Here is a 13,413-nt window from a genome sequence, read left to right as displayed (position 1 = left end):
AAATTTTAGTTTCGTATAGGAAGCTAAACTTAGAAGGCGTGAAATTGGCTCAAAACAATATGCATCAATCAAAACAGAGGAAAATAAATAAACACAAGAAAAAATAGAAAGACTGATCTTCTTCCATTTTAACCTCCCTGCCTTAGCTTGCTTCTAAGGCAGAGGAAAATTCAATTTTCTTCTCTCAAAGTGACAAAAAGACAGAGAAAAAGTTTTAAGCAAAAATGGCTTTTCAAGACTTCGACAAGATTCAAGAACGCGTAAATGCAGAGAGAAAACGTAAATTCAGGAAGAGAATCATCTTAGGAGTCGTCTCCGTGCTTGTTGTTGCTGCTGCCATTATTGGAGGTGCTTTTGCTTATGTTACATATGAAAACAAAACTCAAGAACAAGGGAAAACTACAAACAACAAAAGTAAGGATAGCCCCACCAAAAGCGAGAGCCCGAGCCCGAAACCGCCATCATCCGCAGCACAAACTGTGAAAGCTGGCCAGGTCGATAAGATTATCCAAACACTTTGCAATTCTACTCTCTACAAACCAACTTGCCAGAATACTCTTAAAAATGAGACAAAGAAAGATACTCCTCAAACTGATCCTAGGAGCCTGTTAAAATCTGCCATTGTAGCTGTCAATGACGATCTAGACCAAGTATTCAAAAGGGTTTTGAGCCTGAAAACAGAGAACAAAGATGACAAAGACGCTATAGCCCAGTGTAAGTTGCTTGTGGATGAAGCTAAAGAAGAACTTGGCACCTCCATGAAAAGAATCAACGACTCAGAGGTTAATAACTTTGCAAAAATAGTTCCCGATTTGGACAGTTGGCTAAGCGCAGTCATGTCTTATCAAGAAACATGTGTCGATGGATTTGAAGAAGGGAAACTCAAAACGGAGATACGTAAGAATTTCAATTCTTCTCAAGTTTTGACAAGCAATTCACTCGCGATGATAAAATCTTTAGACGGATATCTTTCCTCGGTTCCAAAGGTTAAAACGCGACTTCTTCTTGAAGCAAGATCTTCTGCTAAAGAGACAGATCATATTACGTCGTGGCTAAGCAATAAGGAAAGACGAATGTTAAAAGCTGTTGATGTGAAAGCATTGAAACCTAATGCTACAGTGGCTAAAGATGGCAGTGGAAATTTTACTACCATCAACGCTGCACTTAAAGCAATGCCTGCCAAGTACCAAGGAAGGTACTAACCATTCTCATAGTTCTTCATATTTTATAAACAATAGATCCCGCCTCGAGACCCTTTATCCATCTTGGGCCCGGAAACCATCATGTGAAATTTTTAGTAACGAAAGAAAGAGAGAGTGAGCTTAGTGGTGGTCTTAAAATTTGACCACAGTACTTCAATTATTTGGTTTCATAGTATATTACCAAATCTTTGCTTAGTAAAATTTCGTTTTTGTAGGTACACCATCTATATCAAACATGGAATTTATGATGAATCTGTGATTATTGATAAGAAGAAACCTAATGTTACAATGGTCGGTGATGGATCACAGAAGACGATCGTGACGGGAAACAAAAGCCACGCAAAGAAAATTCGAACGTTCCTAACAGCAACATTTGGTATATCCTGTTTTCCTAAGAGTGCTTGTGCTAGGTGTTAACGAACGAAAAGAGACAATTAGGGCTTGAATTTGAGGTGCAATAACCATATTTGTGCTTGATTTACTTATAGTGGCACAAGGAGAAGGATTCATGGCACAATCCATGGGGTTTCGGAACACTGCTGGGCCAGAGGGACACCAAGCGGTCGCAATACGTGTCCAATCCGACCGATCTGTTTTCCTTAACTGTCGATTTGAAGGCTACCAAGACACGTTATACGCATACACTCACCGCCAATATTACAGAAGTTGTGTCATTATCGGGACAGTTGATTTCATCTTCGGTGATGCGGCCGCGATTTTCCAGAACTGTGACATCTTTATCAGAAAAGGTTTACCGGGGCAGAAGAACACGGTGACGGCTCAAGGACGAGTGGATAAGTTTCAGACGACAGGCTTTGTGATCCACAACTGTACAGTTGCTCCAAACGAAGATCTTAAACCCGTAAAGGCCCAGTTCAAGAGCTATCTCGGCCGGCCATGGAAACCCCATTCTCGAACAGTCGTGATGGAATCAACGATCGAGGATGTGATCGATCCTGTTGGTTGGTTGAGATGGCAAGAGACGGATTTTGCTATCGATACATTGTCTTACGCGGAATACAAGAATGATGGTCCAAGCGGAGCAACCGCTGCTAGGGTTAAATGGCCTGGATTTAGGGTTTTAAACAAGGAAGAGGCGATGAAATTTACGGTGGGGCCATTCTTACAAGGGGAATGGATCCAAGCGATAGGGTCTCCGGTTAAGCTTGGCCTTTACGATGCTTAATAAACACGTAAGGTGGTGCCTTGTTTTTTTTTTTTTTTTTGAATTGATGTGGGTAAAGATCAAATTGCACCTTGGAGTACAAGATAATAGAACATAAACTTAGTTGAGGCAAAGTTAAATTTTTTGTTCTAAAGATTGATTTCTACTCAAATCTTTTGTCACGAAACAAGTTTTAAGGCTTTTCGTAATTAATGAATGATATTCCTAATCAATAATAGCGAAAAACATGTAAGATTTGAATTTTGATCTCTTTATAACATACAAAATCTATTAACCTTTATGGGCAATATATGATTTGTTCAACTTCAGCCGATCGACTTAAATTCCCCATTTATCAATATTTTTCCAAAACCGTGAAATACCACAACAAACCAACTTAGAAGAACATGACAAGAAAACGCAAAACAAAATGAAAAGGAACAAAAAACAGGAACATTCACAATAGAAACACTGAGCCAGTTTAGATATACAAGCCATCACTAAACGTTACTCCCGTAGAAGGCAGCCAAAGATTTCCTTTAATGAACTGAGAAACGGTGAAGTTGTTAGCCTGATCCGAGTTGTTAAAGACGTGGTAACCAGGCCATTTGACTCGGCTGCTGAGTCCTGAACCAGGCCCGTAGTTCATGAACTCTCCGTAGAAGAGTGTGTCCAACGCAAAATCAGCGTTCCACTCAAGCCATCCTTCGGGTCTCACAACGTCGCTCATATTGTTCCTAATGAAAACCGTTCTCGAATATAGCTTCCATGGCCTTCCTAGATACGTCCTTGTCGTGTTTAGGTATGGGACCAAATCTGCGTCCGCCGAGATATTGCTGAATTGAATTGAGAATCCTGAAGGTGAGCAAAATTGAAAAAGGTCCAAGTTAGAATCGTTATATTATGGTTAATACATAGATTGATTGTAAATTTGTACTATTCACAAGAGATCAATTATTTCAGTTTAGATAGTTTCTTGAGTGACAAGAAACTATCACACTAACAAGACCTTAAAAGTGGAACCCTATTTATGATTTTGTTAATGTACCTGAGGGTTGGTTGACATCTTTCCGGCCTTGTGCAGTGATGGTGTTCTTTTGGTTAGGGAGTCCTCTTTTAGCCAAAATTTGACAGTTTTGAAACACAACAGTCCCATCCCCAAATATAAAATCTACTGTTCCCGTGATGGTGCACTCACGGTAGAACTGACGCATGGTGTGCGTGTAGAGTGTATCTTGATAACCCCTCATCGCACATCTGAAGAACACAGAGAGGTCAGAGTCTGATCTCAGTGCTACCGCCTGATGCTTCTCTGGCCCTGCTGTGTTCTGGAACGTTATATCTCTTGCTAAGAATCCTCTTCCGCTTACCGCTGAAATTTTTGTGTCACAATGTTTCAAAACCATTAGAATTAAGAAAAGAAAAAACAATTGTTATCAAAACATGAATTAACAACTAGAAAATCTTATTACCGAATGTAGCTGATCGGAAAGTGGTCCAACCATCGATGAAGCTGCGGTTACCGGAAATAACAGTCACGTCAATGCCATCACCTAACATTACAATGTTCCATTTCTTCTTCTTGATCTCAACATTCTCCAAATATAAACCTTTTTTAATGTATATGACGAAACGTGTCGAGCTATAATCAGGAGCTTTCTTTATGGCGTCCATTATCTTTGTGAAGTTGCCTGTCCCATCCAATGCTACACTAACGTCGTAAGTCCTACCGTTTGATTCTAATAGTTTACGATCGTCCGGTCTGACCCAGTCTGGGAATTGAAGGCTTTCGTCTTCGTCGGTGTCTCTGAGTTTACGGCCAGGTGGTGCCTTCGGTCCTTTAGCAATAGGGCCAGGTTTAGAAACAGCCTTGGGTTTCTGCTCTGGTTGCACAAGTGGTAACAATTCCCTAAGCATAGAATATAGTTGATCGAGACTGCCTGAAATGATAAATTATTAACGTTAAAAAAAAAAGAAAAATCATACCGACTTGAACCGAAAGTTATCAACGTGAAACCCTAACGAAATTGCATGGTCACCCAAATTATAAATTAATTCTTCTTTTGGATAAACAGAACCAAAATTTTGTAAGATAACAATAAGAAGTGATTAATTTACCAGCGACAAGGGATTTTACGAGACCAGAGGTACCATCGAAGCCTTCCATACAAGTGGCTTGGTTGGAGAGAGCAGCACTTAACCATGTCCTTGTGTCCGATCCAACGTCCCCTGTTCCGTTGCCCTTACCTGGTTGGTGGTCCCATTCAAAAAATCATCACACGCATTCTCTTATATTAATCACTTGATGATACTCGTGATTTTATTCTTATCAATCAACACTATCATTTTCATATATTCACACTTACATTTATTACAAATCTAAGATTTTTTTGAAATCCATGTTCGGTGTCCCTACCACGCACATGCCATTTACAATAATGATTATAGGATTTGCTTTCATTTCACTAACGAGAATGCACAACGTTGATGTAACATATCATTATCACTTGACATTATCATTTAAAATTGAAATTAACATTAATTTTTTTTTCTAAATTTATATTGACTGATATATGCAATCGAATAATGCTTTTTCAAAGAAAAACATGCATTTGGTAATGATTTGATATAAATAGATTTCCTACTTTAAATATATAGCCTGCACACCAGCACACATATTCAGATTTATTTTTGTTTCAGCTCTTTTATTTCACTTTGTCTAAGCTGAAATAACATTAAAAAAAAAAATGAAGAAAATACAGGTCGAAATTCAATATTGTTGTGTTGTGAATTGTGATGCAAAATTGTATTAGTTGAAAATATAATACTAATATGATTGGTCAAAGAACCACCTACTAACCGTATCACAATCAATTTTGTGCCGGCTTTCAAATTTAATGCAGCAAGTGCAAAATAAATAGTCTTTTTCTATATCTATGTAAATAAACTTGTATAACTATATATTACTACGATACACCATGATCCATGAACGATCATTTATTCTATTTTTGCATGGTACATCATCTTTTATTGGAGTCGTGGAGAGTTTAACTAAATAAATTCCAAACCAATAGAGTTGTTTGTTGTACAGGTGCATCGTATATCTTGTTTTACAAGAATATACAGTAATTGCTGTTTTGCTGTTTTATGTACATAACATTTATAATCTAAAATCTTTATCAAAGCAAAAAAATACAACATTTATAATCTAAATTTTTTTATCGAAGAAAAAAAAACATTTATAAATTTTTATATTACATTTTGTATTTATATGTATAATTGTTTTATATTATTCTGATTTGTATATATAATTATTACAAATAAATCAACCGAACATCTGGACTGATTAATGAGTCGCTTAACTGTTAAATGGGCACCAAACATTCCTTTGTCATTTGATCAAAAATCATGGCATTTGAATATAAACAACTGAGTTTAAAAATCTTTCTCTTTTAATTGGTTGGAATGGAAAAGGCAACAAGTTATATACCAAGTAATCACACTCTTTCTAAACATAGCAACCAGTTTCACAAACGTCAATTTTATCCTACTTTCCATATACCGGCAATAAGCATATCTATATCCCGTTTGTTTGTTTCTTTTTGTTAATTTAAGTTGTCGATTACTCAAATTTGGTTATTATCATCTTTTCAAATTTCACCCAAGAAAATATGTATTGATTTAATCTCATAACAGTAATTTTGACCTCGTGATCAGAGTTAAAAAAAGGTTTATGCATTCAAAGTTTCCAACTCTATAAGGATGTGATAAAACTAGAGAGATTGATATATGTTGTAAACTAGAGTTTAAGCCTTTAAGGTACCTTTTGGATTCTCAGAAGCAGAAGCAGACCAAGTGAGCTCCTCTGAAGAAAAGTCAAGCAGATCAAGGCAATCGGAAACCGCATTCTGCAGCCGGCGATCTCCGCTGAAATCAGCGAACTGAGACAAAATTGAACTCACTTGTCTTATCACTACCACAATTGTGTTTATGGAGCTCACAAACTCGCTTGCCGGAACTTTCAAGTAGTCATATTGAAAATTCTCCTCCGATGAGACACACAGTCCCAACATCAATAAGATCAAGAAATACTTCAAACATGACATTTTGTAGGAATAATAAATAAAATAGTTAGAAAAAGAAAAGAAAGTTTTGTGGTTTTTGATGATATCGAAGATCTTCTCGAGTCAGTGGAACCTATAAAAGAAGGAGATGTATTAAATTCCAACCACCTCTCTGTCCACTTCTAAACAGTTAGTCTAATCTTTAATATTGGGACTTAACTTCATTATCCCACCCAACATTTGCGTTCCTTCATCGTTGATATTTCAATAATATTTATGAGATTCTCCTAATTATAACTCAACCGTCCACATATTCAATTATATTCTCAGCTTTGGTCCTATCGGGGCACTAGCACACCGGAAGCAGCTGTTTCACACATCCACCGTCATCTCAATCTTAATTACATACTTCAACGGTTTTAATTTTATCATCATGTTGTATATGAGTGTTGCTTAAATATTGGGCCTTTAAATGGGCTTAAATATTGGGCGAAAAGTCAATGGCTCACGTGACCTAGTTACAACGAAGATATAGCCATTGGGCCATAAAGAGAAACAACCCCAATATTAATGTGGGTTTCGCTGGTACAAAAGTTACAGTGATGTGATGTCTGTGTTTTTTACTCGGAAATGAATTTTGATTAGTGATCCCAAACTTTATTAACTTTAATAATATCATCGAACGTAAATAAATGAATTATTTTAAACACAGAGTTTTATATAATATTGTTGATTAGTTTTTTATAATTTTGAAACTTTTTCAATCAATTTCTTTATTTTGATGATTTTATTTTGTGAAGAAAATGATAGAATTTAACACAAAAAAATGGTAGAAAGTCATAAATCAATAATACAATAATTTTAATTAATTAGCAATCATACTTTATTTTGTTTTAATTAAATAATATAAACTTTTCAAAATAATTTTATAAAAGTATGAATCCAATAACTTCAGATTTATGAAGATTTTAGATTATTTTTTACAAATCTTAAACTAGTAATATCAAATTTTGATAAAAAAATTTAGAATTTTGATTGAATAAAAACAAAAATTTTTTTATTTAAATCACAAAACGATAACATCACCAAAATACTAAAACAACAAGTATTTGTACGTTACGTATGCTAAATTGCTAATACAATATACTACAGTTGTGGCTCGGTCTACCTACTGACGCCTGACTATCTTCGATTTTCAGTCGACTGCTCACGTGACGCAAATTTTGTAACTTTGACCCAAACATAAACGGTTGTGTCTAAACCATTATTTTATCGTACGAACTAAACATTGTTATAATATCCTAGTATTCAGAGTTCAGAGTATCTATCTATCTACTTTACACACAGTAGTACTTATTGTCAAACGACACCGTTTTTACATCGTCCTTTCTGAACAAAAACAACGGTGAAGCAAGAACCAAAGACTTCCAAAGTCCCTTGTGTTTCGCGATTAGTTTTGTCTTTTTAATTTTTATCATTCCCTTTCCATTTTCGCCGATTTTTATTTTGCTTCTTCTTCCGAATCGGCATCCAGATTATATCATCGACCACCTTTTCTTCCAAAGAAACCTCACAATATGCCTCTACTCGCCCCTCGCAAGATCTGATCCGATTCTACCTTTTCATTTCTCTCAAACCCTAATCCTGAATCAGATTAGCGTTTGATCTTCTCCTTCCCGTCACTTTAAATCCAGAATTAGAGATTCAATTCTGTTTCCTCTCAATTCTATCTGGGCTTTCCGAATTCCGTTACTTTTCCCCAAATTCTGGTTTTTGTGAGCAAGTTTTCTATAAATGTGGTAGATCGAGAGACAAGATTTCGTTTTTGGGGAGGTGGGCTTAGGGGTTGCATGAGGATTTGGTGTTTTTCTTGCTTCACCGACGAAGACGAAGACGAGGAAGACGATAACGGCGGCAGAGTGAAGAAACAATCTTTAGCAACGGCCATGGATAACAGTAACGGCGATGGTGATTTTGTTAATTTCGGTGAAAACGAGAGGGCACCAAGAGTCCCACGTTGGAGGCTGAGGCTGTGTGCCGAGGAAAGTGAAGCCGCTTGGGCTGAATTGGATCGCTTTTGGACCTCTGAGATTCCCTTGAATCAGTTGGTTCAGGGTGAGAGTAGTAGCAATGTGGTTGCAGAAGCAGAGGATTGTACGATGGAGGAAGCTGATCATGATTCGTATCACAAGCGTGCCAAAGTCTACTCTGGGCTTGCGTGAGCTCTCTTACTTTTGTATCATGCATGATTCGTAAACTCTGTTTTGTTCAATTACTTTAGTGTAGAATCGATTTCTTGGATTTTTGTTTTGTTTAAGGCTTATCAGCGTCATCAAGAGTGATATTTTAGTTGACATCAATCCTTAATCTGTCATTTATTCGTCTGTCTGATTTCATGTGTTTCTGACTATGAAGTTCAATTGCAGTGAGTGCAGGTCAGTTTCGGGGGTATCTTCAGATGCTGGAAATTCTGTTTCGTCGGTGGAGAGAACTGTTAGTTTTGGCATTGCCTCTTCTTCCCGGACGGATACTGATATGTTCTGCCAGAATTTCATCTTGAATTATAATCGGAAAGATGGGAAAAAGGATGATGGAGATGATAATGGTTCTTCAGACACAGAAGATTTTGAAGTTCATATTGATTTGACTGATGACCTCTTACATATGGTATTCTTTTTTTCTTTCTTGCATTTTAAGATAAATACATGTAAGTATCCTTTTTTTTGTTTTTTTAAAAATTTTCTTTCTTTCAGGTATTCTCGTTCTTGAATCATGTCGACCTCTGTCGCTCTGCTATGGTATGTCGGCAGTGGAGAGTAGCTAGTGCTCATGAGGATTTCTGGAGGGTCTTGAACTTTGAAAATATAAGGATTTCTATGGAACAATGTAAGTTGTTCTTCATACATACATTAAATCTGTCTTTTCTGTTATTTGCCGTTTGAGGAAAACAAAAAAACAGTTGCTAATTGTGGAAATATACGTGGGATACAATATAACCTCCTGTGCTTTATGTGCAGTTGAAAACATGTGTAGTCGCTATCCAAATGCTACTGAAGTTAATGTTTATGGCGCTCCTGCTGTTAATGCTCTGGCTATGAAAGCCGCTACCACTTTGAGGTATCTGTCTTGTTTACCCTCGGATATGCTTTCGATAACTTAGTTATTATATATCAAACGTAATGCTTTTGATCTGTTTCAGGAATCTTGAGGTCTTAACAATAGGAAAGGGTCATATCAGTGAAAGCTTTTTCCAGGCATTGGGGGAGTGTAATATGTTAAGGAGTGTGACTGTAAGTGATGCTATTCTGGGAAATGGAGCGCAGGAAATACACCTGAGTCATGATAGGCTACGCGAACTTAAAATTACAAAATGTCGCGTTATGCGTTTGTCTATCAGGTGAAGTTATTTTCAATAAATCATTTTCATTCTCATTCATTTATGTGTATCTCATTCTTAATTATTATCATTATTTTTCTATCTTTTAGGTGTCCGCAGCTCAGGTCTCTATCATTAAAAAGAAGCAACATGTCACAGGCGATGCTGAACTGTCCACTCCTCCAACTTCTTGATATAGCCTCGTGCCATAAGCTCTTGGATGCTGCTATCCGTTCAGCAGCCATTTCGTGTCCTCAATTAGAGTCGCTAGACGTTTCTAACTGTTCCTGTGTCAGTGATGAAACTTTGCGTGAAATAGCCCAGGCTTGTGCTAATCTCCATATTCTTAATGCTTCATACTGCCCCAATATATCTCTTGAGGTTGGTCCTGTTATCTAACGTTCTCCACCCCCTTTCCTCTCGTGCTGTCTCATTCTTGTATTTCTGACTTGTGTGCCCTTTCCTCTTTGCAGTCAGTACACCTTCCCATGTTGACAGTTCTCAAACTTCATAGCTGTGAGGGTATAACATCCGCGTCTATGACTTGGATTGCCAATAGCCCTGCACTAGAGGTTTGTGATTGCTTTTCCGTTTTCCACACACATGTATATTGTTCTACAACCTTGACCTAGAGACCACTGTTTCCAGTTGAGTTAACCACATATATTCTGTTGCAGGTTTTGGAGCTTGATAATTGCAATCTGTTGACAACTGTATCTTTGCATCTCTCGCGTTTGCAGAGTATAAGCCTAGTCCATTGTCGCAAGTATAGTCCTCATCTTTGGTTTCCTTTCAACCTGCAGATATTGTGATGAGTAGTCATACCTTTCTTATTATTTCACTCAGTTATCTTCTTTTCGCTGTGTTTAACAGATTTACAGATCTGAACTTGCAAAGCATCATGCTTTCGTCGATCACTGTTTCAAACTGTCCAGCGCTTCGCCGTATCACAATCACTTCCAACGCCCTTCGAGTATGTACTTAGTTATGATGGTTTTGTTATTGCAGTTCTATTTGGCTGAAAATTTTGATCTGATAAACTTGTTGATAATTCTTTGTTTTGATTTCAGAGATTAGCCCTGCAGAAACAGGAGAATTTGACGACATTAGTTCTACAATGCCATTCCTTGCAAGAAGTGGATCTCTCTGATTGTGAATCATTGTCTAACAGTGTTTGCAAAATATTTAGTGATGATGGTGGATGCCCAATGCTGAAGTCATTGATTCTTGACAACTGTGAGGTGTGATACAGTTTCTTCCATTTATAGTGAAACAGTTACTGAAATGAAAATCGGCGGTGGTGATATTTCGCTGGTTGGTTAATTGATTATAATTTTCTGATCATCTTGTAGAGTTTAACAGCAGTGCGGTTCTGCAATTCATCGCTAGCAAGTCTTTCCCTTGTTGGCTGTCGTGCTGTTACTTCTCTTGAGTTGAAGTGCCCTCGCATAGAGCAGATCTGTTTGGATGGATGTGATCATCTTGAAACTGCATTCTTCCAACCTGTGAGTGTTACTTTTCTCATATCAAATAACCAACATATCTTAACTGATGGATTTCTTGCTTCTTCCTTCTTGTTGTGAATAGGTCGCTCTGCGGTCTCTAAATTTAGGAATATGCCCAAAATTGAGTGTGCTCAATATCGAAGCACCTTATATGGTGTCCCTTGAATTGAAAGGTTGTGGTGTACTGTCTGAAGCATCCATTATGTGTCCTTTATTAACATCTTTAGATGCGTCTTTCTGCAGGTAATTATTTGTTTTTTTTTTTGTTTTTTTCTCTATTTATGTGACTGATATTATCGTGCTGCTAATCATTTTCCCCCATTCCAGTCAACTGAGGGATGACTGTCTGTCTGCAACCACTGCTTCTTGCCCACTCATTGAGTCATTGGTGCTAATGTCATGCCCGTCTATTGGCTCTGATGGCTTGTCTTCCTTGAACGGGCTCCCAAATTTGACTGTTCTTGATTTATCGTACACTTTCTTGATGAATTTGGAACCCGTCTTCAAGTCCTGTATTCAACTTAAGGTAATTAAGGCATTAAGACTTGTATGATGCTGGATGTTTCCCTTTCCGTCAGCAGTAGAGCATATACATTATCTTGCCAATGAAAACTTCTTGAGTTATGTTGTTGTGTGCATTCTTTGTATATCAGCTATTCATGATTCATATTGCTTTTGGGCTTACTTTGAGACTTTTTATTGTTTAGGTACTCAAATTACAAGCCTGTAAGTATCTTACTGACTCATCATTGGAGCCTCTATACAAAGAAGGTGCTTTACCGGCACTTGAGGAGTTGGACCTGTCATATGGAACTCTCTGTCAGACTGCGATAGATGATCTACTTGCGTGCTGCACACACTTGACCCATTTGAGCTTGAACGGATGTGTAAACATGCATGACCTGGATTGGGGTTCAACCAGTGTACATCTTTTTGATTACTTTGGGGTCTACAGTTCTAGTGACAATACCCAGGAACCAGCTGAAACAGCCAATCGGTTACTGCAAAACCTAAACTGTGTGGGTTGCCCCAATATTAGAAAAGTGCTGATACCACCTGCAGCTCGCTTTTACCATTTATCAACACTGAACCTTTCGTTATCGGTCAATCTGAAGGAGGTTGATCTCACCTGTTCCAACCTGGTTTTACTTAATTTAAGGTTTGAGCTTTTGCATTTGCTAGATAACTTATATTCTTTATCTTCCATGAAATGAGTGGTCTTATTCTATTGCTAATTCCATTTCGAATTGTCTAGCAACTGTTGCTCTCTGGAAGTATTGAAGCTCGGCTGTCCAAGATTAGCTAGTCTCTTTCTTCAGGTATGTTTTTGCTCCGTAACTTTTACCACTAAACACACTTTGGTACCTTAAGCTTGGGTCTATATGTTACCACTAAACACACTTTGGTACCTTTTGTCTTTGGTAGTCTTGTAACATGGACGAAGCAGGAGTTGAAGCGGCTATATCAGGATGCAGCTCACTCGAGACATTGGATCTTCGTTTCTGTCCAAAGGTACTAACAATAAACGAGTGTTAACTTCGATATTGAAAACTTAGCAAGTAATCCATTTTTATGTAACAATTAAAACCTTGTCTTGGTGAATTAACAGATATCCTCGGTGAGCATGTCAAAGTTCCGAACAGTGTGCCCTAGTTTGAAACGCGTTTTCAGCAGTCCAAATCTCTTGCAAGATTAGGGTTTTGCGCCAAATGTTTGATTATATACAACTTTTTCTGCAGATTATAGAAATAATGTGTTGTGTGGTGTGGTGTTTGGGTTGTAAATGGCTCCAAGTCATAAGTTTCAGTAGTGCATATAGGCCTCTGGAGTTTGTACTGTGGCCTTCTTAGGATGCTTGTGTGATGACACAAACCTAAACAACATTAGTACTTTTTTTGTGTACGTGGTTGATGATATTGTTGCTACTGTTATATGTAGATCTTATATTTACCTTATCAATTTACCTTTTAAGCTTTGATCCACATTGACTCACATAACAAAGATAAAAATTAAATAAAACTTTTGGAATAAGTAGGGGGTAAGAAAAATTTAGTATATTTTTTGGAAACTAAAGTCTAAAATATGAATGAAGGAAGAAATC

At 37.3% G+C, this 13,413-nt stretch overlaps 3 protein-coding genes across 4 annotated transcripts; 2 read left to right on the top strand and 1 right to left on the bottom strand.

Annotated features, from left to right (window-relative positions):
• Positions 1 to 99: 99 nt before the first annotated feature.
• On the top strand, positions 100 to 2,664 carry AT4G33230 (Plant invertase/pectin methylesterase inhibitor superfamily). Its single transcript, NM_119477.2, has 3 exons — positions 100 to 1,195; positions 1,418 to 1,578; positions 1,691 to 2,664. Exons 1-3 carry the CDS (start codon positions 225 to 227, stop codon positions 2,386 to 2,388), a joined length of 1,830 nt encoding a protein of 609 aa, NP_195049.1. The 5' UTR covers positions 100 to 224; the 3' UTR covers positions 2,389 to 2,664.
• Positions 2,551 to 6,710, bottom strand: PME44 (pectin methylesterase 44). Of its 2 annotated transcripts, none has more exons than NM_119476.7 (5): positions 6,191 to 6,710; positions 4,486 to 4,614; positions 3,840 to 4,307; positions 3,416 to 3,739; positions 2,551 to 3,222 (listed from the first exon to the last, which is right to left on the bottom strand). In NM_119476.7, exons 1-5 carry the CDS (start codon positions 6,471 to 6,473, stop codon positions 2,849 to 2,851), a joined length of 1,578 nt encoding a protein of 525 aa, NP_567917.4. In that variant the 5' UTR covers positions 6,474 to 6,710; the 3' UTR covers positions 2,551 to 2,848. The 2 variants fall into 2 exon arrangements, with proteins under 2 accessions (NP_567917.4, NP_001328318.1); NM_001342204.1 differs by having other exon boundaries at positions 2,603 to 3,222; positions 4,734 to 6,611.
• A 1,038-nt stretch (positions 6,711 to 7,748) lies between these two features.
• Positions 7,749 to 13,339, top strand: SLOMO (F-box family protein). The gene is made up of 17 exons (NM_119475.3): positions 7,749 to 8,649; positions 8,858 to 9,098; positions 9,185 to 9,317; positions 9,449 to 9,548; positions 9,631 to 9,828; positions 9,918 to 10,188; positions 10,281 to 10,379; positions 10,485 to 10,573; positions 10,681 to 10,780; positions 10,878 to 11,048; positions 11,160 to 11,312; positions 11,395 to 11,555; positions 11,640 to 11,838; positions 12,020 to 12,471; positions 12,568 to 12,631; positions 12,738 to 12,824; positions 12,922 to 13,339. Exons 1-17 carry the CDS (start codon positions 8,282 to 8,284, stop codon positions 13,006 to 13,008), a joined length of 2,973 nt encoding a protein of 990 aa, NP_567916.2. The 5' UTR covers positions 7,749 to 8,281; the 3' UTR covers positions 13,009 to 13,339.
• The last annotated feature ends 74 nt before the right edge of the window (positions 13,340 to 13,413 follow it).

Source organism: Arabidopsis thaliana, chromosome 4 (assembly GCF_000001735.4).
Source record: "Arabidopsis thaliana chromosome 4, partial sequence".
NCBI classification, from domain to species: domain Eukaryota; kingdom Viridiplantae; phylum Streptophyta; class Magnoliopsida; order Brassicales; family Brassicaceae; genus Arabidopsis; species Arabidopsis thaliana.
This window is presented reverse-complemented; position numbering and strand designations above follow the sequence as displayed.

Coding starts and splice junctions, on each gene's coding strand:
- SLOMO (NM_119475.3), top strand. CDS start 8,282: ATGAGGATTTGGTGTTTTTCTTGCTTCACCGACGAAGACGAAGACGAG. Junction 8,650..8,857: donor AAAGTCTACTCTGGGCTTGC/GTGAGCTCTCTT, acceptor GTTCAATTGCAG/TGAGTGCAGGTCAGTTTCGG. Junction 11,839..12,019: donor AGTCCTGTATTCAACTTAAG/GTAATTAAGGCA, acceptor TTTATTGTTTAG/GTACTCAAATTACAAGCCTG.
- PME44 (NM_119476.7), bottom strand. CDS start 6,473: ATGTCATGTTTGAAGTATTTCTTGATCTTATTGATGTTGGGACTGTGT. Junction 4,615..6,190: donor TGCTTCTGAGAATCCAAAAG/GTACCTTAAAGG, acceptor ACCACCAACCAG/GTAAGGGCAACGGAACAGGG. Junction 3,740..3,839: donor TTTCCGATCAGCTACATTCG/GTAATAAGATTT, acceptor CAAAAATTTCAG/CGGTAAGCGGAAGAGGATTC.
- AT4G33230 (NM_119477.2), top strand. CDS start 225: ATGGCTTTTCAAGACTTCGACAAGATTCAAGAACGCGTAAATGCAGAG. Junction 1,196..1,417: donor CCTGCCAAGTACCAAGGAAG/GTACTAACCATT, acceptor TCGTTTTTGTAG/GTACACCATCTATATCAAAC. Junction 1,579..1,690: donor GTTCCTAACAGCAACATTTG/GTATATCCTGTT, acceptor ATTTACTTATAG/TGGCACAAGGAGAAGGATTC.